Source organism: Ursus americanus, chromosome 2, assembly GCF_024610735.1.
Source record: "Ursus americanus isolate L20-20 chromosome 2, mUrsAme1.1.p, whole genome shotgun sequence".
Classification (NCBI taxonomy): domain Eukaryota; kingdom Metazoa; phylum Chordata; class Mammalia; order Carnivora; family Ursidae; genus Ursus; species Ursus americanus.
Window position 1 is genome coordinate 91,023,946 of NC_142128.1, and position 25,422 is coordinate 91,049,367.

The 25,422-nt window shown below is 47.6% G+C and overlaps 1 protein-coding gene across 1 annotated transcript in view; it reads left to right on the top strand.

The window, feature by feature from the left end:
- The first annotated feature begins 375 nt into the window (after positions 1 to 375).
- TNR (tenascin R) overlaps positions 376 to 25,422 on the top strand; it is an 81,576-nt gene continuing 56,529 nt past the window's right edge. The window contains exons 1-6 of the mRNA XM_045811420.2: positions 376 to 919; positions 3,474 to 3,950; positions 9,991 to 10,254; positions 13,688 to 13,803; positions 16,059 to 16,209; positions 21,370 to 21,639. Coding sequence (XP_045667376.2) covers positions 421 to 919; positions 3,474 to 3,950; positions 9,991 to 10,254; positions 13,688 to 13,803; positions 16,059 to 16,209; positions 21,370 to 21,639 — 1,777 coding nt within the window. The 5' untranslated portion in view covers positions 376 to 420. The remainder of the gene's footprint in view (positions 920 to 3,473; positions 3,951 to 9,990; positions 10,255 to 13,687; positions 13,804 to 16,058; positions 16,210 to 21,369; positions 21,640 to 25,422) is intronic.

The following is a 25,422-nucleotide window of genomic DNA, read 5'->3' on the forward strand; positions in this document are numbered from 1 at the left end:
ACCCAGCCCTGAAAGGAAGCTCTGAGCTCTCCCTGGAGGAACAGCCTATCCACCAAGCCCCAGTCATCAGTCCTCACAGGTCCTCTGTGCTGGGGCTACTTGCCCACCACCGGGCTTGGATTCGTGCATTCTAGATAAGCCTTTTGGGAAAGCAAAATGTCCTTCTGCGGAAGTAGTGTTCATTTTCAGGAATCCATCCCTCTTGGGGACAGAGCTCTGGACTTTTGTGACCCTGGTAGCTATTGTCCCTTCCCAACCTCCCTGTGGAAAATCTTAACTACCTATTCCCTAGCTTTGTAGGATCGTGCCCAGCCACGGGGCTCCGCACACCTCTCAGGGTCCTCTCGTTCCTCTGTTTCCCTTGCAGATTCCCACAACTTCCCGCAGGCTGGTCTTGAGCCCGGAACTCTGGCTGAGAGGATGGGGGTGGACGGGGAAACGGTGGTCCTGAAGAGCATGCTCATTGGCGTCAACCTGATCCTTCTGGGCTCCCTGCTCAAGCCCTCCCAGTGTCAGCTGGAGGTCACCACCGAAAGGGTCCGGAGACAGGCGGTGGAGGAGGAAGGAGGTGTGGCCAACTACAGCGCATCCGGCAAAGAGCGGCCAATGGTCTTCAACCACGTGTACAACATTAACGTGCCGCTGGACAGCCTTTGCTCCTCTGGGCTGGAGGCCTCGGCCGAGCAGGAGGTGAGCGCCGAAGACGAGGCGCTGGCAGAGTACACCGGGCAGACCTCGGACCACGACAGCCAGGTCACCTTCACCCACAGGATCAACCTCCCCAAAAAGGCTTGCCCGTGTGCCGGCTCGGCCCGGGTGCTGCAGGAGCTGCTGAGCCGGATTGAGATGCTGGAGAGGGAGGTGTCTCTGCTCCGGGACCAGTGCGCCAGCAATTGCTGCCCAGAAAGCGCGGCCACAGGTAGGGGCTGGGGGCTCGCGGGTCCAGGCAAGGGCAGCCGAGGCGCGGGGGAGGGGGGACAGCGTGCGGGGGGGGGGGGGGTGCGGGGCAGCCCCTCCCACAAAATCCAGCCCCTCCTCGCGTGGAGGGAAGAGTGCACTCGTCTGCCCGTCCGCAGCTCTCCGCTGCTACGTCTCAGATCTAAATGCGGTCCTTCCCGGGGGAATCGGGGCAGGGATTCTCCACACTGCTCAGCTAGTTTGAAATACATTAACCTGATTTGGGGGGTATGAGTCAGGTAATGGTACATCGGTTCAGCGCAGCAACTTCTGTGGCGAGCAGGGAATTTGGTGTCTGTCTTCATTCATCTTTGGTTTTCACAGGCTGTTGAATTGATATCTCTCCATGTTAACCTCAGGGACTAGAGAACGCAGGCGCTCTGTTCGCTCAGCCACAGCCTTTCTCCCATCTGAGTAAATGATAGTCATTAAGGTCTCAGAGGACCTGTCCCCATCTCCCGCAAGATCGAGGTTTCCGCTCCCTCCGCAGACACACCCACGTGCGTGCGCATGCACGCACACATCTGCTCATGCGCGCGCACGGACTCGCACACACTCGCAGAGCGGATTCCACGCTCTGAAAGGCTGAGTGGCCAGGAGACACCCACCCCTTGACTAGAAACCCGAATTACTATCTTGACCTCTCTGGTTGAAGTCATTACATCTTCAGAGCCAAGCTCCCTGAGTTCAAATCCTGCCTCTGCTACTTACTAGCTGGTATTTAAGCAAGTTACATAACCCGTGCCTGCCTTCCCCACCTACAAATGCTGATAGACTCCAGTGACGGATTGTTACATATAAAATTTGGGGTATTCAAAGGAAAGGCTGACTTCTGGTAAGCACCATGTTAGCAACAGTTATCAGCTGACCCTTAATAAATAGAAATTGTGTTAATCCCCTTTTGTCCTCAGTCCGCTCACCCAGAAGGTACCTTAGACCCATGCCGGTCATTTTTTTAATGAGAACAGGAATTCTTCTTGCTATCTTGGGTTCCAGTTTTCACCTCTGTAGGGTCTGGTATCTCGAGGCTTTCACAGGGAAGAGGCAGGAGGTGGCAGGGATGACATGAACCGGGCCTGGATGGCCTGCTTGTCCAACGGGTATCAGACATGTTCATCCTGCGACACCAAAATTAGGGGAAGTTTCTTTTTTTTTTAATAATTTTTTTATTATATTATGTTAGTTTCTGAATGGTGAAATATTTCACAAGTTTTCTCACCTCTTTCTCGTCCTCATAACCAAAGCTATAAATAAAGAATGTGAAGAAGAGAAAGTCCAGTCGTTCTATCTCCCTTTTTCCCCTTTCTTCAGTAAGAACGTTCAGCCCAGTTTTCCTTTTCAGCGGAGCTGAGAAATACAGGGAAGTCATAGGTGTCCGTGGACATGAACTCCTCACTGCCCAGGAAGCTGGACGGCTTCTGAGTGGGCTTTCTCCCAGCCTCCCAGCAGGCGCCCTGGCAGATGTGGAAAAATCCACAAGCAAGAACTATGTTAAAGCAATGTCAGCATGGTGTCCTTTCAGACCACGGGGCTAGGTAAAGTGGCAGAATTAAAAAAGGATATAACTTGCTTGACTTCATCTCCCCAGAGCCAAGCACAGAGAAGGATGCCAAGCAGGTATTGGGAGTGTGTTTGCTTAATTAGTTTATTTGACTTATGCTAGACAGATAAATTTACCCCTGTAGCTATGGTGTGGTAAGGGCTAGGATAGAGACATGCATAGAATCCAAAAAGATCACAGCAAACAGTAACTAAATGAGACTGAAGTTCTGGGAAGCCTTAGAAGTGACCCTGGTGCTGAGTTGTGATGAGCCAAGTTAGTTAAATGGCAGGAAGGAGAGGGAGCAAAAGATGGGTCTGTAGCACATATGACCTTGCCCTGCATAGCAGACTCAGTGCTCAGCCGACATCCCCTGGGGTCTCCTTCAGTCCCCACAGCCAGATCCTGGGTGTCTTTGTCAGGGACTGTCCTTGGGCTAAGGGAACCTCCTTGGCCTGCCCAAGGAGACAAGGTTGGGCATTTACACCACCCCAGAACAGCCCTTAAGCCGTGGTGAGGTGAGACCTGCACTGTGGCCAGAGCGGCCAGCAGGATTAAACCCAGGTTATCCTCCCTGGGACTTTGCCTGTTAACGCACCCTGGCTTGGGCTCCTCCCTCCCCTATCTCCTCCTCTCCCTGACCAGTTTCTCCCGGGAGCACTTTCTAATAAGTCACCTTGACCTGAGTCCTCATCCAAGGTCTACTTCTAGGGAACCCAAGCTAAGACACACTGAAGGTGATTTCCTGGAGGACAGGGGGCCAGATCTCATTCATCCTTGTCCCCAGCACGGTGCAAGGCACAGGTAATCCAGATTGGGTGAAAATATTTATGAAATTGGATCGGTACCACACTAGGTTGCGCTTGACTGTCAGCCACACGACTCTGACCAGAGAGGCAGGAGAGTTCTCTGCCCGCCCCTCCCCATGCACCAAGGTGCCACTGCAGCCCTTTGACCTCCTCCTTGACCATTCCAGGACAACTGGACTACATCCCTCACTGCAGTGGCCATGGCAACTTTAGCCTCCAGTCCTGCGGCTGCATCTGCAATGAAGGCTGGTTCGGCAAGAACTGCTCCGAGCCCTACTGCCCCCTGGGCTGCTCCAGCCGGGGCGTGTGTGTGGACGGCCAGTGTGTCTGTGACAGCGAGTACAGCGGGGGCGACTGCTCCGAGCTCCGGTGCCCGACAGACTGCAGCTCCCGGGGGCTCTGCGTGGATGGAGAGTGTGTCTGTGAAGAGCCCTACACAGGCGAGGACTGCAGCGAGCTGAGGTGCCCCGGGGACTGTTCAGGGAAGGGGAGATGCGCCAATGGCACCTGCTTCTGCCAGGAGGGCTACGTGGGGGACGACTGCAGTCAGCGGCGGTGCCCGAACGCCTGCAGCGGGCGAGGACACTGCCAGGAGGGGCTCTGCTTCTGCGAAGACGGCTACCAGGGCCCCGACTGCTCGGCAGGTAGGAAGAGGGCTGCGTAGGGCGTTCGGCAAACTAACTGGAGGTGGAAAGAGAGATGGGAGGGAAGGTGTATTCCATGCAAACGAATTCCCAACTGGGTTGTGCTCATTTGCTGTACAAGAGAGCTGGGTTCTTGAGTCAGTCACAATTGATGAGGCAGACTTAAGGGGGAAAGAGCAGACGCCAGAAAAGGTCAAGTGTAGGCTGAAAGCCTGGAGACCGGAGCAGAGGCAATGCTAAGAATGCTGGCCTTGCGGTGGAGGAAAGCGGAGAGGCACGCCGTGGGACCACCTCAGGCAAGGCCACCCTCTAGCTCAGGGAGCTTCCAAGAGCTCCACCTGCCCCCAGCTGTCCCCCTGGCCTGTTGCCATGTTCCAGGGACGTGTCCTTTTCCAGTGCTACTGCACAAGAGGGTGGTTGGTCTGTGATAAACAGGCAAGCTAGGCACTCTGGTTCTTTCATAACTTACATATGGCAAGGGCTCACTAATTGGTGAAATGCTCTCGTGTCCACACGGACAAAAAGTATTTATAGGCAAGGGATTAAATGTAAACAGGAATAAAGTCCTAAAGACATCAAGCAAAAGCTCACGTTCTCACAATTGGTACAGAACACTAAAAGGCCGTGACTCACCTCGCTTCGGACGACATGGAGCACATTGGCACCAACCCCAATACATAGTCTGACTCTGTGGAAACGGATACAAAGGTGATAGCCTGAAATGAAGATCTAAATCCGGCGGAGGGGAAAATATTAATCTCTCACTGGAGATTTTTTTTTTTTTACCTTAAATTAGATGATTTTCATCATTTCACTGCTGCGGCTCATCCCCTTCTGACTAAATCAGTGACTTGCTGATACGTTTTGTTTGTGTATCAGGTTATATGACTGATCTTGATCCTTTCCTGTTACGGTTGAATCTATAATAGCGGGTTCAGAGTGCCCACTGGGAGGATTTCAAATAAAAAATAACAGCAATCGAATATCTTTAAACTTTCTGATGGGTTATCTCCTGGGAGGTCAGCGTCATTAGCTTCCTGTCCTCAGCGTTGCCAGTGATCTTCACCTGGCTAAGCGGACCAGTCCGACAAGGTCCCTGCACCTGTGACTTCAACTTAAATTCTTTGGAAAGATCAATGGCAATAACGAGAAAACAAAACAGTAACGCACTGCTTAGGGAAGGAAATCTTCTCACGTTCCTTCATTGTTTTCCATATTGTTATTTCATTTAGCCTCCCAATTTTGTTTACTGAACTGAAATGTCGTTCTAAAAACACATACAGTTGTTATACCAATTGTTCCAAAGGAAAATTCAAGCAGAAGTTAAGCCTCGTCATGACGTGAAGCCTTGTTTGCATCCAAAGTCACGAGGGAGTTGCTGGCAAGGGGAGGCTGAGGCATGGCCCTGGGTTCCAGCCACAGGACGAGGCTCTGTGAGGCCCCAGCAGGGGACGCTAAGGGTCCGCGTGAGCCATTGCTCCGGATGGCTACTCTGGAGCCCACATGCTTCTTGATAGAATAGATCTTTGTTGGGCTCTACAGACCCGCCATGTTCCTGCCATATTCCTGACCCTGCTTTTCTACAAGAATGGGTCCATTTGCAAGCAAAATCTGAATCCGATCCTGGATCCAGACTGAACTGGAGATAAACCCACCTGGTCACTCAGGGAAGTCTCAGCAGCTGCTGGCACAACCGCAACTGGGTGGAGTCCAAACGGGAACCCATGTTACTCCAGCACGTTAGCTCTGTGCTGTTCGAAGACGACTTCGGGAGGCCCAGATGAATTGCTTTACAGGTTCCAGAAGCATGTGAGGAAGGACAGTTGCATAACCTTCACCTGTTTCTATAGCAACCCCGGAGCCACCACTCATTGCAGGTGCTGCTCTCAATGCCTGCCTTTTAAACCGAACACCACAGGTCTCTTCCAGAGAAGTATCTAGGTCATTATCTAAAGTGCTCCTTTGCTTGCTCTTTGAGAGAAGGCTGTGGGAGAGGGGACTCTTTACCCACTGTTTGACATTTCTGGCCAGATGCACACACCACAGCGTCACTGCTTCCCTCGCCAGCAGGCGTGAGGACAGGAGAGAAAAGAATAAGGAAGGTGAAACTGTGGAGAGCCACAGAATATACCTCTGCACGAGTCCTTCTTTTCTCTTTGGCAAGGCCACGGCAGAGAGCTGCCTGTTGTGTGGGCTTCATTTTGAGCCCCTAGACCACCAGAGCTTGGATACAGCTGAATAGCGTCGACAAGGCCACTGTATTTGACTCCCAGCCTTGATCTTTGCTCATAGCGTGCCACAGGACAAAACCTCAACCTTTCTGCCTCTGTTCTCTGGCCATGTAAAGATAATAGAACAAAAAAGTCATGAATATGAACGCTCAAAACAGGCCGTAGAACGAAGCTACACTGGGCTTCTCGTTTTACAAATTTAAAAAGCAGCAGTACAGAGAGGCAGAAAGATTTTTCTAGAGCCAGACCGCTAATTAATGGCGGAGCAAGAATGAGAGCCTTGGTCTCCTACCAACTTCTAGCACTCTTTAATCCTCTCCGGGATGCTAAGTAAAGCAGACTTGAAAAATAAAAATTATAAAAGCCACATACACAAAGAAATGGTCTGTTGATAGGAAAGCTGAGCCCTGTCAAATGATTTTTTTTTTTAAAGCCTTAGCGGTGGAGGAGAGAAACATGTTAAACTATTTGTCCACATCTGTCCCCAGTGAAGGAGGTTAGCACAGGATCTGTCCAGTGAACTGGCCAAAACTCCCTATGAGTCAGCAGGATTAAAGAACCACCAGAGCAGGACTTGAAACAATCCAGATTGCTGTTCCCTGGACTTCAGTCAGACCTGCGGAGATCCATCAACGTCAGCCCCTGCCTCTGCCCACACTGCAGCCAGCCCAACCTTTGGCACCTGAAATTACTCGCTCCTTGGAGCAAGACACTTTATGGAACGGATTCCAGCTGCTCTCAGCACACATGTGCACAACTGAGGCAGGATCTAAAAAGTAACCGGCATAGAATCTTTGCAGATAAAGCAACTCCAATTCTTCGAGCCACAATTTATTCCTTTTTAACTGCCTGCTCTTTCCCCCAAAGTTCAAAGTCGGGACCCCAAAGAAAGTAAGACTATGAATACTTTGCTTCCACCCTCAATTTACTGAATCAAGGCGTATGGCTCTTCTACAGTTTCTTTTAATAATTCAGTATCATTTCACCTTATGGGAATTACTGACACCAAGGTACACAGCTGCTGCTAATTTATAGGGCAAGTGCTGGTGGTCGTGGCTTCTTCCATTGAGCCATGACCCCCAAGAGTATTCCCACCACAGACAACACCATTGCTGCTTTATCATCACGAGTGAGGGCGGTGTTTACCACCAGGCTCAGGTCTCAAGATAAAAAATTTGCCAAGTTAAGCTGTCAAGATAAAAAATCCTTCTATACTCCCTTCTTACTTTAAAATCCCAAGGTTCTCTGCCTGGATCATTATTAGCTTTATTTTCTGGAAGAAGGAACCAAAAAGAAATATACTGACTTGTCCCAAGTGCCCTAGGAGTTGTCGATGACTTGAAATTTGGAATGGCCATGTCTATGGCTATGACAGGAGAAGTCCCACTTCAGAAACTTGGAATCAGTTGTGTTGAATCACAAGAGGCAAGCAGTAGAGAATCCTTTTTTAAAATAAGTTTCTGACTTCTAGGATAAGCACCAGTCTGAAATTTATATCTTAAAGAATAGTCTGAACTCTCCTTCACGGTAGTTTATTTCGATGGCTATGTATAAATGAGCAAAGGCATTGCGTGCAATCTATAACCTGTCCTACAAATTGTAGGGGGAAGAACACCAAGTGTAGAAGATCTGGGTTTGAGAACCAATTCTGACCCAACTCCCTGACGTTTAGCAAGTCCCTTAACCTGGGTCTCAGTTTCTCCATTTGTAAAGTTGGGTTAGTTATATCTACCCAATCTACCTCATAGGGCTGCCATTAAAGGATTTTTTAACATTACAGGTAGATGGTGTGTCTGAACATGTGTCTATATTTTATAGACTGTGAAATGCTGCGCAAATGTAAAATGGTATTGTTTACTGGCTAAGAGTTTCTAGAACCATTCTGCCTGGTTCAAATCCTTGGTTCTGTGTTTGCTGACTGTGGGAGTCGGTTTCCTCATCTGTAAAATGGGGTAATAATAATACCTATCTCATAGTGTTGATGAAAGGACAAGATGAAACAGTCCACATAAGAATGGTTGGCATTGTGCCTGGTGTATGGTAAATGCTCAGTAGAATCATGCAAAGTACTGACAGATTCTATATATAAATTCATCTTCCCTTGGTCCAGGGGCCAGGCTATCCCAAAGGTCTTAGTGCAGTTCAGAGCTTTAATAATGTCAGAATTAAAAATGATATAAGCTTATAAATGATCGTTTGAAGTTTAATTATTTAAATCTCATTGACATACGTTTAATTTTATAAATTAAACAAATTTAAAAAAGGAGTGTTTAATTTTTTGTTTGTTTCAGTCAGCATTTGCCATCTCCAATCACAGGGAGCTCTGCTTTCGAGACTGTTTTATACAATGAATGGTTTGGGGCACAAGCAGTCAAAGCAAATGCCCAGCACTGCAAATATATGGTCCTAATTCCACCCCATGAGTCTGAGTTAGAGGGCTTGTCATTTCTGCCTCTGCCGAGGATTTGAGGGCACATGTGTGAACAGAACAGAGACGACAGGTGCTCTCCACTCACACAGTCTGTGAACAGCAGCTGGCTCAGTCTTATGCTTTTGGTAAGGTGAAACATTCAAAGCCAGTGGTGACTCTTACACTAACTAACATCTTCACCACATGTCAACCTGTAAGTTAATTACGACTATTTCAATATTGTCCCAATTTTTTATTTAATCTCTGGGCAGGTCCAATGACAGGCACACTGGAGTTAGCCTCCCAATGGGTCTTAAAGGTTCAGTTATTTAATACCCACACTCCTGGTGAATATTCACTTCCTAAGGGAGCCATACATGAAAGACTATTTCAGTGAGGCTTATTCTTGGGTGATATTCTGAGTAACATTTGAGATGTGGAACAAGAGAGAAAAATAAGCCCTCGAGAAAGCTTCTTTATCATCATCCCCAAGATCAAGGCTAATAAAAACCAGTCTAACACAAGTCACATTTCTTTCAAAACCTCAATGGTTTCTTTTTAAGAGGAAAAATAATACAATAAAGGGTTATTGAATGTCTTCATCTGGCTATGGTATCCAGAACCTACTGTTTTGGCTTCTTATGTTTTACAAGATAACCAGGAATAAGCCTTTATTCCCACTTGCCAAATCAAATATGGGTTCCTCAGGTAATCTGATGACATACACTTATTTAACGACCAAAAATGTTGGCCAGTGGTGTGCTGTTAAATATGTAACAACTAGCTCTCTGAGGGAAAAAATTAAAAACCCTGCTGTATAGCGTTTGCCAGTTTCCACGGTGGAAATACTCCTTCCATGGCCAATTTCAGACTACCAACATGACATATGTCACGCAACATGGGGTTGGGAACAGCTGTGCACTAGAATGCTATTCTACAGTCTTCCCCCCAGAGAGGTACAGTACACGTGAATTATCTCGAGGGCATGTTTAATAGTAAAATGTCATGAAATAATTTGAAAGTAATGAGTTTTGAGTATTTATTCCCTCTGTTTTTAATACCATTGACTTCACTGTACGTTTATACAATTGAGTCTTCAATGATGGCTGTATTTAACAACAGTCTTGAAAAATTCCTGAAAATTTGACATTCAACTCTCACAAGCTAGCAGGAGCTGCTCCGGCTCACCACTAGCTCGTGGCCCTATGGGGAGAGAAGTACTAAGCACAGACGAGGCAAGAACCTGACCACAGAAGGAGTTACAGATCACTCTAAGCCAGTGAACAAAGCAGAACATACGGGCAGGGTGTGTGGGGTGAGATGTGAGGAAGAAAGTTGAGTCCAGGATGGGGAAGGCAGTCCTCTGAGCTCATGCTATCTGTGTATTGCCTCCCGGTAGTTGCCCCTCCAGAGGACTTGCGAGTGGCTGGTATCAGCGACAGGTCCATTGAGCTGGAATGGGACGGGCCGATGGCAGTGACGGAATATGTGATCTCTTACCAGCCGACGGCCCTGGGGGGCCTCCAGCTCCAGCGGCGGGTACCTGGAGATTGGACTGGTGTCACCATCACGGAGCTGGAGCCAGGTCTCACCTACAACATCAGCGTCTACTCTGTCATTAGCAGCATCCTCAGCCTTCCCATCACTGCCAAGGTGGCCACCCGTACGTAACATTTCCCCGTCCTCCTTCATTTTTCTTTTCTCCTACATGAGATCATGGGCATTCATGATAGCAGTGTCTTTTCTTAATTCTTCAGGGATGCCTGCAATAATCACTGCTCTTGAGGGCAAGGGCTTCCGACGGGACCCACTTGGAAAAGGGTAAATCACTAAAAAGGCACATCCGATTAAGAGAATTTCCAAATCCGGGCAGCTCCCATCAATTATAGAACCAAAAGGACAAAAAAGCAGTTATTGAGTTCTGACTTGTTATAAGCTCAAGTCTGATTAGAAGTCAAAGAAAGTATGAGACTTATACAGACTTTGAATTTAGTTAGGGATTCAAAACCAGAAGATAGGAAATAGGACGTATAATAAGCAAGTGCTAAATGGTATGTTACAGATGGTAAGTGTATAGCGGAGTGGGAAAAAAATCTTATTTAAAACCACACTGACGACACCCACTTCTCCTCATAGAGGGGTGGCATAATTTCTTCATGGTCTTTTGTTTAGCAAAATATAGTCTATTTTGATTATAAAAGTTGAGGCTCTAAAGGATAGTTCAGAAAGATTCAGTGGAGAGAAAGAGCAGCAGAGACAAAGGCCAGCTAAATTGCTCTCCATAAGAAAGAGTTTTCCTTTTTATTTAGAACAGGGAAAAATTCCTATAGGTGGATATCTGATTTTACATGTATTTTGTTTAAACATAGAAAAATGTCAAAAGACTGCATACCAAGAATTAACATTGGCTACATCAAAGAGTAGAATACGAAGATAGGAAGGCAGTTTTTTTTTTTTTCTTTAATACCACTGGTTTCTTAAATCGTCTTTCCCAATATTGCTTCTCCACCTCTCAGGTGCTGGGAAGGTGACTTGCAATTCAACTCTGATACTATCTACCTGGAGTGAGTGTCAGGTCCCACAGGTTAGGGCCTGAGTCTCACAGGACTATCCTCACCTCAGGCTCCAGTCACAGGTGCAAAGCTGTCACCTACTCCTGACTGACCAGCTGTAAATTCAAAGGGTTCCCACAGTCCTTTCCTAGGTTTAATAATTCTTTAGAACAACTCACAGAACTCAGGAAAGTGCTTTACTTACTCGTACTGTCTGATTACCAAGGATACAACTCAGGGACAGCCAAATGGAAGAGATGGTTAGGGCAAGGGATAGGGGATGGGGTGTGGAGCTTCTGTGTCCTCTCTGGACACATCACACCCCCTAGCACCTCCCCTTACCAACCTGGAAATTCTCTAAACCCTGTTGCTTGGAGGTTTTTATGGACGTTTCACTCTGGAGGCATGATTGAATAGGTCACTGGCCATTGGTAATTAACTCAGTCTCCAGCCCGTCCCCCCTCCCTGGAGGTTGGAAGATGGGGCCGAAAGTTCTGATCTTTTAAATCATGACGTGGTTTTTCTGGAAACCCGCTATCTAGTTATGTTGCCATCATACAACAGATATTCTTTTTTTTTAATGTTTTTTTATTATATTATGTTAGTCACCATACAGTACATCCCCGGTTTCCGATGTAAGGCTCGATGATTCATTAGTTGTGTATAACACCCAGTGCACCATGCAATACGTGCCCTCCTTACTACCCATCACCAGATATTCTTATCACTCTGGAGATTCCAAAAGTTTTAGGAGTTATGTGCCAGGAACCCAGGGACAAAAACCAAATACTTTTGATTTCCATCACGCCGAGATTTCAGCAGTAGCAGGACACTGGATCAAGAAGTAACTGAGAAACAGAAGCCCGTGGGTCAGGAAATGGGACTTCTCACCAAATAAGGGATAAGAGGTTCCAGTCCACTTCATGTAGGTCTCAAAGGACAAGATGGCATTTGGATAACAAACGCCATGAAATTTCAGAGAAGGGAGAGGTCAAAGGAAGAAGAGCTGGCCTTGAAGGCTCCTTGGACTTGAATTGCACTCGAAAGGATAGGGACCGGCAGAGAGGAAAGGATTTAAGAAATCAGCCCATCCCCTTGCTTTCCAGGTGACAGAGATGCTGTTATAATACTGGATTCCCCCAACGAATGCTGACTCTGTAAATAGGCCTATAATTATCTCTGTTTATATTTGACCTTTTTTTCTAAATTCCTCTGGTGCCTGAGAAGCAGTTTTAAATATCTTCGATGATTGTGTAGAGACGCAGGTCACCATCTGCCGCTTTTCCCACCTTGCTCCGGGATGAGTCACCACGGCAAGTGCCTGGCCCGACTCCCAGGCGTCTCCTCTCCCGTGCACGTGCACGCGCAGTGATGAGGTTTCCATCCCCCCCCCCCCCCGTGGCCCGTATTATGCCCATTCAGGGCATCCCCTCAGGCGAGCTCCCAGGTGACAAGGACAAAATCATGTAAACTCACCTGACGTGCCTTCAGGTGGGTTCAGAATCAGACCTGCCTTTCAACCAAGAAGCATGAGGAAGCTTCCAAACAGGAAGGATGAGAATCTGTCAGTTTTCCAATGGAATATCCCACGAGAGGCAAAGCTAAAATGGGAGCGGGCTCCCTGGAGAACTGAGAAAAGTCATGCTGTCCTATCTCAGGGCTGGTAATTGGAACTCCATTAGGACAAGCATACCTCCACCTCACTGAACCTGTGCATGCCTCTGTGTGTGTGTGTGTCTGTGTGTGTGTGTCTGTGTGTGCGTGTGTGTTTGTGTCTGTGGGGGGGGGATTGGAGTCAGAAAAAGGGGAGATTAAGAAAGGAATGAGAAACAAGATAAGTGAGGCAAAGGTGAGTGAGGGAGAGAAGAGACAAACAGTGAAGAACTGGAGAAAAGAGGGAGACAGTGGAGTGAGAGCAAACATCCCAGGATCTGCCATTGTCCTTTGTGTGTGCCTTTGGTTGCCTCGTGGACGTGAAATGGAAATCTTAGACCATCCTAGATATGGCAATTTGAGCTAAATGAAATACTCTGACTGCACATCAGATGATCAAGAAAAGCATTCTAGTCTTTATTCTGAAGTTGGCTTTCATCTTTAGCCAACTCTGTCTGTGCCTCCCTCTTCCTGGGTGTGAAATGGGAACATTTTATTGCCTCTCAGGAATCCTTAGAGCCTCCAAAGACAGTGTTCAGTCCTCTGAGTAACGCATCGTATTAAATACCAAGATCTGCCACATTAGTAAGGAAAGGAAGGGTTGTCTCTTTTGTATTTTAATATCAACCTATGATGGAATAGACAGCATTAAAAAAGTATTTATTAGATTACGTTTTAAGTTCACTCCGGTATCACCAATACAGAGCAGCACCAGGGCCATGACAGAGTGGGCCAACCCTACACCTGGTGCCTGTCATGTCTGTAATAAGATTGGGACTGCCCACCACACCCAAGGTGTGGAGGGATGGCACCCAGGCAAAGCCCCAGGTGATGCTCTCTGTCCCTGCCAGGGATAGCCGTGACATGGTCACCCACATTGCTGTGTTCCAGATCTCTCCACTCCTCAAGGGCTACACTTCAAGACCATCACAGAGACCACCGTGGAGGTGCAGTGGGAGCCCTTCTCATTCTCCTTCGATGGGTGGGAGATCAGCTTCATTCCAAAGGTAATGTCCACCTGTGACACTGCCAAACAGCCTCATTTGGCGTATTCATACCCTCAACTTGGAATCAGAGGCTGCAAGGATAGCGCTACCCAATGTCTCTCTCCATGCAGCTGAGGACGCGAAGGGAGCTTTGGTGGTGTCTGAGCTATAGAACATCTCTTCCACAAAGGCGTGGTGGACGGACGAGCAAGAGTAGCCCTGGCCTCACACCCTGGCTTTGGAAGACGGGATGTGGAAAGCGGCCACCAGGCCCGGCTCTCTGCTCAGAAAGCTTTAGAGTTTGGCAAGCTATCATTTTAGCAAGTCTAAAAACCGAACCTTCAAAATGTCGGGGCTTCTCTTTAGGACATAAGGAAAGCCAGACTGAATCAGTCACATGGCTTCGTTCCATGCAGAAGATGCAGAAAAGTCAGCTTGCGTGGCCAGGCTCGGAGGCATAACACGAAAATACCTTTCGTAACCTATTAATTGAGAAAATTTATCCTTGAACACATTACATTATTAGTTTTTGAGTTAAAAAGTATCCTGATTGCTTTCTCTTCTTTGAAGTAGCATTTTCTTGTGTTAATCTAGAACTTTCCCAAGTTGCCAGAAGCGCCTGCCTACTTCTGGTTTTCCAGAATTTGCTGACCTTCCTGATATTCTCCCTGCCTCTACCACTCATGGGAGTGTAATGTTTAATCCTAGGCCTTACCCCATCTTCATCTTTCAGTATCAAATAGCATTTTTCCAGTCATTCATCAGACTTAATGACGGATGACACATATTTGGCTAACAAGACAGTGATCTCACCATTATTTTACTTCAAAATTCTTCGAGGCTGGGACTGTTGGGGCTACCAAAGACCTTCCAGTTCACAGAGTATGACCCTTCATTTTACATCGAGTTTGTTTAGTTTAAAGAGACTAAGACCAAGACTCAGAAAACTTAAATAACATCAGATAGCTAGTTGGTGGCAGGCTTAACACAAGAACCCAGGGCTCCAGAGTTCTGTCCACAAAGCAAGACTTTCTTCTCTATGTGAGTAGTCGTGTCACTGCAAGCTAAATAGAGCAGGCGTTCTGTACAAATACCTTCTTGTATGTCTTACCTGCATTAAAATGGCCACTAACGTATGGGAGGCAACTGGGTGTGTAACAGGGCAGAGAGAATCCTATCACCCTGATGCTGAGGAAGAAAAAAACTATGCTAGGTTTGCCTATTTTACATCTAATATGTAAAACTCTAAATAAGACCTTGGCCAGGGCATGCCAAGGTCAAACACATGGCCACATAGAATAACTGTGATCTGTAGGTTGCAGCTACTGGCTGGGGGGCAAGGGAGGGGGAGGAGGGCGAGGGACATGAGTCACAGTGATTTATGAGTATGGCTATAAATTATATATAGGGCACTCCGGGTGACATAAACAGAGTCCAGAGAATAGGGAAGAAGGGCAGTGACACAAAAAAGAGTCTTCTTGTCCCTTCCATTTCCAGGGACACACACAGAAAATGTATAATAACAGACTTGAGAGGTAGGTACGTAGATGATCCTGGACCCGACATCATCCAGTTAATCCTTCTTATTTCTTCTTCCACCAATTTGTCTCTTTTCCTTTCTCCTTTGTGTTATTCTTTGTTCTATGCTTCCTTTTTCTCTTCTTTGTACTTCCTAGCTGGTTGTGTCACTGGCTCCTAACTCATCTGGGTGAAGGGAAAACAAGACATTGACAGATTTGCACCCAGTGTAACAGCATGGAAAACTCCAGATAGAGCAAAATAATAGCTCCAACTCATTAAAAAACTGGCAACATCTTAGTTTGGACAATGTTGCATGTATACATATAGATGTATGTTCACAGGCATACGCAGACACGAGTCCACTCTTCTAAATAGCCAAGGGCATGGTCATCATAATAAATGCCCCAAAATCTGATGGATGCTAACCGTAACCATCAAATATGGAATCTTTGGCAAGAGTTAATCCACATCACCTCATGACCAATTTTTATTGGCGAACTCAATAGACTCAGGGAAGGCCAAAGAAATGTTCTTGAAAGTTGATTCTCCATTTGCCAAATCCTCACAGTGTGGTAAGATTCTTACTGAGTCTGCTGGGAGTTTTTCCTGGCCCCAGACATTCAGCTGTCAGCATCACGGGAATAGATGTGGGCCCCATTTTTAATGAACAATTCACAGTCAATGTTCCACACTTTTCTCTTCCAATGATTTTTCTCTTTTGTCTTTTCTGCTTCTTCTTTCCTCCCACCTTCCAGAATAATGAAGGAGGGGTGATTGCTCAGCTCCCCAGTGACGTTACATCCTTCAATCAGACAGGACTAAAGCCTGGGGAGGAATACATTGTCAATGTGGTGGCTCTGAAAGAGCAAGCCCGGAGCCCCCCTACCTCGGCCAGCGTCTCTACTGGTGAGTGCTTCCAACCTTCTTCCTCCACCTACGCATTAGGTCATGCTAGGAAAAGGACAACAAATTGCCCAAGAAGTAGAGGGACAAAGGGTGCTGGGTTCTGTCCCAGAGCAGGAAATGATGTGGATACCTGGAGATGGAGCAACTCTACCAGATGCTTAACTGAACATCTTCCCTGTTACTAATCCTTGCAAGCGCAGAAAACTGGGAGAATATTATATGAGGAAAATTCTTTGTTAAGATTTCCAGGATATTTCTTTTGATCTTATTCATTAAGAGGCTTCATTTGTCAGCCCCTGGTATCGAGAGCTTGGGAACCAGCAAGAACTGACTCTTATCTATTGTGAGATTTAGCGAAAGTCATCCAACCCTTCCCAAACTTGCCACCATTTTCCAGGGATGAATGAAAATACCTCCTTCTTTGAGTTGACATGAGGATTAAATTAGAAAAAGCACACGAAGTGATTAGGACTATGATTAGGACTATGATGAGAGAGTGCTCAATACCTATTGTATACACATATATGTAGAGAACACACGTAGAAGTGAGAGCAAGTGGAAACAAAGCATTCAAAATCAGTACCTGTGAGTTGGGTCACTGTTCAAGGTGATGACTTAAGTTGATTATTAGTTCATCCCCCACGTTAATCTTATGCAAGATTGTCATTTCTAGATTCCATTCAGTAACTGCATCATCTTTTGCCTTGTTGTTTTCTTAGCTAACAAAGGATGGCCAACTTCAATGCTGTAAATTAGCAATCATGACGCATATGTGTGTGCCCTCCCCAAGAATTTCTCAAAAGTTACAAATAGCATCGGGTATCATTTTGGGTCTCATTTTATTGATGGGGGAGCTGAGCCTCAAAAGTTAAGCACTTTTCCCTTTTAGTTGACAGAAACTGAGATAGGTGAATAGTGAAATAGCTTTGTTTTTCATAAACTGACATTGACACCTAAGAAAGCCAGTTATGGGTTTAGGACAAAGGCCAAGTTGGCCAGAAGAAAGAACGACAACACCGTGTAATGAGACCATGTTTATGGATTAGTGATTCATACTTCGCTAATTGGATCCAAACTAAATAACATCAGGTGCTGAGGCTTAGGCTCAGCCTAGAAAATATTGGTTTTAAACTATTGTGGCATTAGATTATGTTCCATTAGAGCACTGGGGCTCCATGGCAGTGGCTCAAGGCCAGGATGAAGGGGAGATTCAGGCCTCTGATGACATCCACACCCATGCCCAACACGGCCTCCAACCAAGGCAGCTCCACCTGTTTTATATTTTGTACGGTCATTTAAGATTTTCTTCCTTAAAGGAAAAGAGTATTATTCCCCCTAAAAAGCCTTTAAAACTACTGTTCTAATGCAAATATGTTTTAGAAGAAACTCCATAGCCATACAACCTAAAAGTGCTCTGTAGGAATATCTTCGGACGCCAGTGACTGGAGTTTTTCCACGACTCTGTTCCCCAAGGTTATGGCGGAACCTGGCATTTCATGACGTGTGTAGATGCGCCACCCCTGGGATGGAACGTTTCAGTGCCTCCAAGTCATTCCTGTGAACCGACATTAAGAAACCATGACTGGAAAACAAAAGCCAGGGTAGAGGAGATGGTTCCGGAGAGGGCAGAGAAGAGCATGACAGCTGTAGAAAGTTTTTCCTCCAAACTCGAGGAAGATAGTCTAACCAACTACTCAGTCTTCTACTCAAACCATGTTTTTATGAAATTTGCAATATTTTTTGGTTTGGAAGTTCCTTAAGATTCAAATTCCAGATTTAAAAATGTGTGGTAAGGCTAGGCAGATTTTTTTTTTTTCAATTGAGAAAAATGTCCTAGTTAATACTTTGGCATTGCGTACAGAGTCATGAAGAAATGGAAAGAAAAATATTTATTCCAGTTGACTTTCTGAGTAGAACTTGTGTTTATTTAGAAATTAGGACCTAAATTGAAAGCAAGCTGATACCAACCTGACTGGAATGGGGACACCACTGAGTGGCCAACAGAAGGGCAGAATCCAAGGGCGGCTACAGAAAAGAAGGTTGTGTCCCAACCCTGTCGGCTGTTTTCAGGAAACGATTGTTTAATTATTTCCTTCTGCCGAGGTCTGACAGACACCAACCCCCTCCTGCGAATCTCTGAGTCCTCAAAGGCACTCAGACTGACTTCTTCCAGGCAGGCCCTTTAGGGAATGCAAATTACTAGACCTCCTGCAACTAGAAAGTTCTCTGTGCTGCACGATTATGTTCTAAATGGACAATCCATTATGATTAGGGTCTTGGGGTCTTAAAGAGTTAAAGGACAAAAGCCTTCCAATGTCATTTGAGTTTCCGTGACATTTTTTTTTTCCCCTCAAGAAGCTCCAGTTCTTTGAAATGCTTCCCTTTCTTTCTCATGGATACAGAGGCTATTCATTCATCTCATTTCCTCAACACCCATATACTGAGTATCTATGTTTCAGGCTTTATGCTTATACAGCAGCTGGAAGACCACTTCCCCCATTTTGTTATTAAATTAAATTAGATTTAAAAGGCCCAAGTTACCTAAAACCATTAAATTCAGCATGCTGAAAACATCTGGATGTGTTCTGTTAAATCATATTATTCCCCCAAATATGAAAAACAGAACTTCATTTTAACTCCAAACCAGGTGGCACCAAAATGGCCTGGTGATTTTCATTTTGGCTGGTACTAAGCCAAAAATCCTAAGCTGCTTAATAAAGAACAAGACTGGGCTAGACCCAGAAAGAGGGTGGGTTGCCCAGGAAAAGGCCCAACTCTGAAAGATTAAGAAGCTCAAAATCAGACAGAGTCCATCCTGAGGAAATGCTCCATTTTGGAAACAGTAGGAGGTGGTCCAGAGTGGACTGGTTTAAAAAATCAGTCTTAGTCAAGACTCTCTGGTAACAAGGAAGAAAATTTTTCTTTAACTAGCTAAAGCAAAAAAGAAAATTTACTGGAAAGACATAGAAAGACATGTCTCCTGAAACCCTAGGACCAGAATGTATCTGGATGTCACAAAAAGCTGGAGAGTGGAAAGCCAGGTTCAGGTTACTTTCTCTGTCTTTCTAGAGGCGCCCAGAGTCACTCATTTCTCCTTCTCTATGTACATTTGTTCCTAAAATTCTGCACCCAGTTCTAGTGTGTGTGTGTGTGTGAGTGTTTGTGTGTGTGTGTATGCATGTGTGCGTGTGTGTGTGTGTGTGTTTTGAAGAGGAGGGCCCCCCCACAAAGCAATTCTCTGGACACCAGCTGGGCATCCTACGATTCCGCTCACTTCTGACACTATCTACCAGAGACAGGAACAGATTCCATAGGTTGAGGGCTCAGTCCCACAGGACTGCCCTCCCCTTCAGATGCCAATTGCATATCCAGGTCATTACTTGTGTTTCTGACCAAGTGGCTGTAAATCAGAGGTTCCCACCACCCCCTGCTCAGGTTTGATTAATTTGTTAGAGCTGCTCCCGGAACTCAGGAAATCCATGTGCTCACAAGATTACTGGTTTACTACAAAGGATATGAAAGGATACTAACCAACAACCAGGTGAAGAGATACATTGGGCAAAGCCCCGAACAGAGGAGCTTCTGCCTCTATGGAGTTTGGGGGCCCAGCATGGTGGCACGTGGAAGCGTTCTGGTTCCCCAGCCTGGAAGCTCTCTGAACCCAGTCCTTTTGGGTTTTTACAGAGGCTTCATTACAGGCGGCATTGATCTTGACTGGAGGTCAGGAGCGGGACTGAAAGCTCCAACCCTCTAATCACATGGCTCACTCCCCTGGCAACCAGCCCCTATCCTCACCTCATTAACATCACAAAAGACAATAGCACTCTCATCACTTAAGAGATTCCATGGGTTTTAGGAGCTTTGTGCCAGGAAGGGACCAAGACCAAATATGTGTTTATGATAAATCACTCTCTCCCCTCTTCACTCCCCTCCCGCCTGTTTTCTCTCTCTTCAGATCAGATGTTTTCTATTTATGTGTGAATATGGTAGAGAATGGTCATACCAGCCCTGGCTCTACATGGTCCCAAACCATCTAACCAGAGAATCTGAGCCTCTGGTTCCAATTCCAAAAATTTGAAGAACATTAATATTAATATTAACCAGCTCCAGCCAGAGGGGCATAGTCATATTATAAATGCAAACATGGAAGCTGGGCCTACTTTTTTAGAAGGTGATGAGTAATTCAAAAAGGACACATTGGCCATGCAGACCTGCCATGAGGAGTTGAGGACAGCATTGTCTACTCTCCTCACTAAGTTCTTTCTTTTTCTATTTCCGTTCTACATTCTCTTCCCTTCCTGGACCTCACCATTGTCTAATTCACTATGAACAGGACCCCAAATGGGTGCTGGAACCATGGATGGTGGACCGCCTGGGACACCAAGCAGCTTTTCTAGGTGACGCCACCCCACGATGATGTTCTCCTCAGCCACTCAGTGCCAGAGGCCAGGGCTCAGGAGGGACATTCCGTGCCCTTCTAGCTCAGGAATATGCAAGAACAGGTGGGAAAGAATAGCCCACAAGTTGCTTTTCCTAAACTAAGGTCTTTTTTTTTCCCAGAAGAACAAGTTTCCCAGAAGGTGTATTTACGTCCACCATGCAGATGCCTGTTGGGCTGTGATACTGTCTTAGCAACTGGACTGAGTTGTGGGTGTGGCCGAGCAGGGACATCTTTTGGACATTCATGATGCCCTCCTTTGGCAACCAAGTTGGAAGTCTCAGATATTTAGATGGGGCTGATAATCTCATAGATCTTTCGTCAGGGCTCAGAGAAGGTGAGAGAAGGGCAGGACACATACACCAGAAGCGCATCTCTCAGTTCTCTGTGCCATTACCTCCCGACAGAAGCAATGCTGGCCTCTCAAGCCAGCGGGTGCCCTTCCCCTGCCCAAATGAGGAAGTGTCAGCACTGAAAAACCAGAGCCTGGTGAGAGCAAGATTCAGGGGAACTGAATTCCAGTGTCACTTCCCCTGTTGTGAAACTGTGTCCTCAGGAAAGGGATTTCGTCTTACTGTGTCTCATTTTCCTCATCTGTAAATTGGGAAAATACTCTCCATCCTCTCTTTGACTGACCAAGCTAACCTAAGGAGGAAAGGAGAGAGCTAATTTCAAACACCCATTTCTCAGACTCTTTTTTCTTCTTGATCTTTTTCATTCAGTCATTGATGGGCCCACACAGATCCTGGTTCGAGATGTCTCGGACACTGTGGCCTTCGTGGAGTGGACCCCACCTCGAGCCAAAGTCGATTTCATTCTCTTGAAGTACGGCTTGGTGGGCGGGGAAGGCGGGAAGACCACTTTTCGGCTACAGCCTCCCCTGAGCCAATACTCAGTACAGGCCCTGCGGCCCGGCTCCCGCTACGAGGTGTGGGTCAGTGCCGTCCGCGGGACCAACGAAAGCCAGTCCACGACCACCCAGTTCACCACAGGTAGGCTGGGGGGGGCGGGGGGGTGGGGAGGGAGAGAGGGTTGTGCCAGCCTGTGCCATGGTCACATCAAGAGGGGTATCGAGGGGCAAGGTGACATTGCTTGGGCGCCCACCTTATCCCAGACCCTGCAAGAAGGGAGCAAGAGGCGGGGGGCTCAGTGAAGTTATAAGAAGGCACAGAGGAGCACAGCGCACCCCTGTTTGAGAGAACTAGGTGCCTGTCCTGCCTCTGCTACCAGCCAGATCTGTGACCTGATCTAAGGCTCTTCTCCACGGCTCTCAGGCGTCTCCTTAGTAAGATAAAAAGTTCGTCTTGAAGGCATGTACGCGTCCATATTGCTAGCCCAAATGGCAATTTTGTGAGAGTTCAGAAAATGTGCCCTCCCTCGAGGTGCTTTACTGCTATTTGCGGGCAGTTGTAATAATTCTACAAATTCATAATGACTACACAGCACGGCGGCGCCCGGAGGAGTTGTGCGCAGCCCGAACTGCGCAGCCGGCAGCAGGCCTTCTGCCTGAGACTCTGTGACCCCTTCTGCCCTTTGCAAACACTGGCAGGAAGGCTCATGGGAGGCCTGCTCCCACAGACAGTAGGCTGGCTCCCACCTGCCTCACTGTGATGACCCCTCACCCCCCTTCCCAAGGCTGTCAGGACTCGGAAAGAGCTTCCCCCACAGTCAGGAAAGGCTGGACCTCATGGTGACCTGCTCCCTGACTCTCTCGGAGCCTGTCAGGCTGACCAGCTAGGGGACGAATAGGACAGGCACCCTCCGACCACAGGCTTCCCAGCACTCTCACTGGCTCAGCGGGGGCTGGGATCAAATAGTGAGTCTCCACCTGACCCGGATTCTCATCTCAGTCTCTCTACCCTGGAGAGGTCACACATCGAGGAATGTCTCTGCCAACTCCAAGTCGAGCAGGATCAAGGGAAACTGCTAGCATCTGTAGGATCTGAGAACCAGCACCTTCTGATGGGGCAAAGTAGGAGAATGGCTAATTCAAGGATCCTACTTGTGGTGTGGCCCAAGAGCTGTTAGGGGTGGGATAAACGAGCTGAGAGGCTTCACGGTGGTTCAATCAACAGCACCATGATCCTCCAGCTGTGTTTACAATCAATGGACAAATAAGGCAAAGAATAAGACAGAGGGAAGCCTAAATATCCCCTAGATTGGAGCCTGTAGCTCAGTGTTGGAGCAAGATGGGCTTGCAAGGTGGTGGTCCCTGTGGCGCGGGGCCAGTCCCGCCATGTGGCAGAAGTCGGGGGACTACTCAGGTGAGGGTTTGTACCATGGAGGAGTGTGCCTGATGCCTGGGGAGAGCCGGCTCCCATGAGAGAGGGGAGCAGAAGGGCAGTGCCTATGTCCTGCCACAAAACTCACCATTGAGGGAAGTCCACCTTCCCCAGGGCGAGGAAAAGGCCAGAGTCTTATAATGGGGCTCCCTGTACACAGAAAGACTCATTGAGAGTGGGTGCACAAAGGCAGCAAGTGTGGACACCGACCAAATGGGGACAGCAGGGCTTGATTCAGAGAGAGGTTCTCTCCCAGCTCCTGTGCCAGACTCCACCCCACCCAGGGGAGCACAGGTCAGATTGTTTACTGAACACGTCTTGGGATCCCAGTGACTGAATATGCATCTAAAAAAAATGGAACTAAATTCTGCCCATTTCTCTTTCCTTCTTCTCCTCCACTTAATCCACATTGCTCGGGGCTGAGCATGACCTGACACACGGCCCCTTCGTGGGCCAAGGTCAAGGTCAGCCGTTCCCGGCCACCCCTCACACCCCACAACACCGCCTGCTAGCTCAGATCGTGGGATCTCCTGGGGGCCGCGATTCTGTTCTGAATTTCAAGACAGTTTTTGTTTGAAAAGTGGTTTCTTTGTGCTTTGCTCAGATAAGGAGTTTGAAGAGGCAGGAAAGGAGAGGAGCGCTCTCGAGCAGCACGATGAAAGGCAAATGCGTGGTGTTTAGGTCGACAAGATGGAAGCAGGATTGGCTGGTGGCCCAGGAAAATTCCAATCAAGACAATTACCTTCTGCCTGCTCGGAGCTCCCCTGAGTTTCAGCTCAGTGCTGCGTGATTCTGTTTCCGGTTGCTGGCTGATTGGCAGTTGTTAGGGGGCTGCCTTCTGGCCTGCGCCTCCAACATGCTCCCCTCCGCTCAGCAGGGGAGGGGCCACGGGGGCGGGAGATGCCACAGCTTCGCAGAGGAGCTCTTGGGGTCCAGGGCTGCCAGCCGAATGGGGGGGGGGGGGCAGACCCTCGCAGTAGGGCCGTCCATCATTTCAGAACTCCGCTTAAATTCAGATTAGCCGAAGTGCTTTTCCAGGTGATGTCTCCGACCCTAGGAGCGCACTAATTGCCCTGGCAATTAAAGCAGAGATTTGTTTCCTGCATGGTGAGTGGGACATTTGCCCGGGTCTTGGAGCTGCTCCCAAAAAGGAAAGCACCCTGATGGGAGCACAGGGGTGAGAGAGAAGGCCAGTGGTTAAAGAGAAGCCAGCCCAAGGAACCCGGGAGGCCAATCTCGAGCACCTTCCTGCCCTCGGAGGCTCTGGCTTTAATAACCTTCATGAAGGCAGTCCTGGGATTCTTTCTCTCCATTGGAGGCCTTCTTTCTGAGCACATGTCTCAGGGCACCAAACTCGGCCTCCAGAGCATTTGGCCAAAGCAGAGGCTGCTGCTCTAACCTGAATGCCCTAGACCTGTCTTGAATGCTGTTAGGAGTTGAATTGTGTCCCCTAAAAAGATGTTTGATTCTTAACCCTCAGTCCCTGTAGATATGACCTTCTTTGGAAATAAGGTCTTTGTAGATGACCGAATTAAAGAGGTCCTTAGGGTGGGTCCTAATTCAGTATGACTGTGTGTCCTTATAACAAGGGGAAATTTGCACACAGGCAGGTACACAGGGAGAACACCACGTGAAGTTAAAAAGCAGAGATTGAGGGGATACTTCTACAAGCCAAGGAATGCCTAAGATTGCCAGTGCACCGCCAGAGAGAGGCCTAGAACAGATTGTCCCCTCCAGCCCTCAGAAGGAAGCCACCCTGCCACCACCTTGATCTCAGACTTCTAGTCTGTGAGACAACACATTTCTGTCAGCCAAGCTGCCCTGTCTATGGCAACCCGGGAAACTGAGACAGAGGCCCATGTCCCAATAGTTGGATCCCCAGCCTGCTCAGCAACGATTCCACACAGGCATTCTCTCACACGTGAGCCCGGATGGCATTTGCCACCCCAGCTGGGACCAGCTGCCCTCAGTCAGAGCTGCTTTTCCCTGCACCACCTTGCCCCAAGTATCCTCATAGCCCCCCAGCTGAAATATTGGTCTACGGCCATACCACCCTGAACATGCCCGATCTCGTCTGAAATATTGAACAAGACTTTTCTAAAGGCTTTGAGGTGGCAGACAAGACTGAAAACTGACAGTTTTCATCCAGGCACTTCCCATGTGGGTATGGAATATGTAGCAGGTGCCAAGCACTCTTCTAGGCACTGAGGCTCCCGAATGAATGAGAGAGACAAGAGCCCAGTTCCCGTGAGTTACATTCCAATGGAAGAAGAAGCAAAGAAGTGCACAGGATCCTTCCATCCTGAGTGCTATGCTCAGAAGGGAAAGGGATGCTGAAGAGGAATGGCTGCACGGGGTTGGCATTCGGAAACGCCTCACTGAGGAAGCAAAGTTTTAACCAACACCTAAGTGACCTAACCCATGTGAGGATCCAGGGAAGAGCATGCCGGGCAAAAGTAGGAGCTAGTGCAAAGGCCCTGGGGTAGGAGGAAG